Source organism: Vicia villosa, linkage group LG5 (genome assembly GCF_029867415.1).
Source record: "Vicia villosa cultivar HV-30 ecotype Madison, WI linkage group LG5, Vvil1.0, whole genome shotgun sequence".
NCBI classification, from domain to species: domain Eukaryota; kingdom Viridiplantae; phylum Streptophyta; class Magnoliopsida; order Fabales; family Fabaceae; genus Vicia; species Vicia villosa.
In genome coordinates, this window is record NC_081184.1 from 161,521,243 (window position 1) to 161,524,498 (window position 3,256).

General features: G+C 25.3%; 1 protein-coding gene across 1 annotated transcript; it reads left to right on the forward strand.

The window, feature by feature from the left end:
* Positions 1-1,486: 1,486 nt before the first annotated feature.
* On the forward strand, positions 1,487-1,957 carry LOC131605889 (auxin-responsive protein SAUR32-like). Its single transcript, XM_058878187.1, has one exon. The coding sequence runs from the start codon at positions 1,487-1,489 to the stop codon at positions 1,955-1,957; it is 471 nt and encodes a 156-aa protein (XP_058734170.1).
* Positions 1,958-3,256: the final 1,299 nt, after the last annotated feature.

The following is a 3,256-nucleotide window of genomic DNA, read 5'->3' on the forward strand; positions in this document are numbered from 1 at the left end:
GATACAGACAAGATAAGACTTATTCTATTACGTGCTTGGTTCACACAGGATAAGAATATATATATATATATATATATATATATATATATATATATATATATATATATATATATATATATATATATATATATATATATATATATATATATATATATATATAGAGAGAGAGAGAGAGAGAGAGAGAGAGAGATCTATCAAATAAGAACTTTGGTTATTTTGATAACTAAGAACTTTTAATAACAATCACACGATTTAAAATCAATGCTCAGATCTGCATTTATGTGATATGTATTTAAACCAGAATCTATCTATTAATTATTGTCTCTTAAAATTTGAGTGAAATCTAAGGCATTGATTTTAAATCGTATGGTTGTTATTAAGAGTTCTCAGCTCTCATAATAACCAAAGTTCTCATTTGATACGTCTCATATATATATATATATATATATATATATATATATATATATATATATATATATATATATATATATATATATATATATATATATATATATATATTTATATATATATATATATATATTTATATATATATATATATATATATATATATATATATATATATATATATATATAAATTTATCTTGTTTATCTAATATATATATTAGATATCATGATCTTTTTCAAGAAAAATTGAAATTATTTACTCAATAGTATTAATGAGTTTTTTTAATGATAAAATATGTAAATGACAAAGTTACCCTTGCAAGAACATATATTTAATTTGATAAAAAATAAAATTAGTATTCATATTTTAAAAATTATTTTATTTTTAAAAGTTCTAATTTTTATATATTTTATTAAGTTAAAAAATTATCTTTATATAATCATACATATTTTTAAAAATTATTTATTAACATTTTTAATTTAATTTTAAATTAATTTTTATTTATATTTTATCATATTTAATTTTAAATTTTAAATTATATTTTACACGGGTAAATTATTATTTTCTTATCATACTTTGTCGGATTCTAACTTAGCTCATAATCAGGATAACAATTTGAACTAGTGAGTCAGAATATGATATATTTTAGGATTAATTTATCTTATCCTATTGTGTCACTAAATACTTAATTAAAATAGGATATGATACAAATATTTTATTATTGTCTCTTTTTTCGCGCACCAAACGAACCATTAGTGTATAGTATATAATGTACCTTAAATTTCTTTTGAATGACAATGGTACTAGGTAAATTCATAAATGATGTTTAAAATTCAACAACACGTGGGAACTGATTAATTAAAATAAATAATAATGAAAATAAAGAATAGAGCTATATATTAGACCAATAATTGTAGAAGAGAGATGTATGTAACATAGGGTGGGACCCCATGAGACTTTAGTGGTCTATATAAGAAGCTTAATAACTTTGTTGGGTAATCTTAGCACACTTTCATACACATTATTCTTGTCTCTTGCTTTTCATCTACGACTATAGATGTATGCAAACAAACTATAGAGATGAATTTTGTGAAGAAGTGTAAGAGGGTATGGGGAAGCAGCAAGAGATTGTATGATCCACAAGATACTAGTAGCAATGGCAGCTATGGAAAATTATCAGAAAAGTGTCACAAAAAGCAAAAAGATAATACCAAGAAACCACCACATGGTTGTCTTTGTGTGTATGTTGGACCTGAGAGACAAAGATTCGTAATCAAGATCAAAATATTCAATCACCCTTTGTTCAAAACACTTTTAGAAGATGTTGAGAATGAATATGGATATGGAAATGATGGTCCTCTATGGCTTCCTTGTGATGTTGACTTGTTCTATGAAGCACTTGTGGAGATAGAAAGTGGTGAAGATGATATGGCTTTTGTGGGATGCAATTTCTCGATAGGTCACAAACACAGCTCAGTTTCACAATATTCTCCATTCTCTTGTCGTTCTAACTTGAGTTCGTGTGATGTAAATTACGAGGTTTTAGTATAATGTTGTAAAATTAGTTGTTGTAGATATTTGATAGATTTAATATTTCATTTTCAACATTTATTGGTAGAGTACTCACTTGATTCCAACTTAATGATAGACTTATGAGTTGTTTAGATCGTATTATGGTGTCTGAAGGGTGGTTGGATTTTTGAGGATTCCTCCTGCACATGCGAGAAGTCTCACAAGACTTCTCAAATCGTTGTGATATTGTGCTTAAATATCTTTCCAAACTTTAGGGTTCAAACCTTTTTATATTTATGAGTTTTATTCTTAAAGAAAAACTCAATGCTTTAAAGAAGGACTTCAAGCTATGACATAAAGGATAACTATTTGATCTTCTTTCTGTTAAAAAAAAAAACGGTTAGATCTTCTTAGTTTTATTATGGTAAAACCAATGACGATTTAAAATAAGTAAATAAAACGTATGATATGCAATAAATACATTGATTGATTTTATTTTTGTTCTACATAATTGATTATGAGAAATTTCTGAGATTTAATTATGTTTAATTGGATGGATAGTTATTTGAATTAAAATGGTTTAACTAGATACTCTTCTGTGATAAATACATCGTTTTCTCACCTAAAAAAAAATGCAGACAATGGAGGATGGAAGGAGGTAAGAAACAAAAGAAATTTATATCTTGGAAAAATGAACATTTGTATCATCTTAAGTATGGAGAATTTATATCTTGGATGACATCAACAAACATATCTCAACATACAAGTGGAAATTTAAACAAGTATGGAGAATTTATCGATATTTAAAAGCCTGTTAGGAGTTTTTATCGAATTTTTAAAAATTCGATATGTTTTTTTATCAATTTTTTTTTTAAAATCCGATAAAATACTAATTGCACTGATATTTGTAAACTTGCAACGAGTTTCTAAATATTTAGAAAATTTGGTATATCAGATTTTTAGTCAATTATGAAAAATCTAGTAATAAATCTAGTAGTTCAATTCAACATGCTCTCCTTGTGTGCACCCGAGGTGGATGGTTTTTCTATATATTTTACATAATTTTTGACCATAAACGATGTATGTTCTACTTTCTTGTTTTATTTTTTATCTTGTGAAAAATTTAATCGGCTTTTGGTATCTCTAACATAAATCATTCATTTATTATATGTTTTAATTGACATATATTTTCCTCTTGGGCCAACGTGCTATCATGTGCAAAGTCTATTGGTAGACATCATGACATTATTGTTGTTACTATTTATTCTAATACAATAAATGAGCTTAAAGGGAGGAAAGATAAATTTATTATGGGTTGTGAGAGAGGAGGAAACTACC

What these genes read in the sequence shown, in the direction of transcription:
- LOC131605889 (XM_058878187.1), top strand. Translation starts at nt 1,487, where the DNA reads ATGAATTTTGTGAAGAAGTGTAAGAGGGTATGGGGAAGCAGCAAGAGA.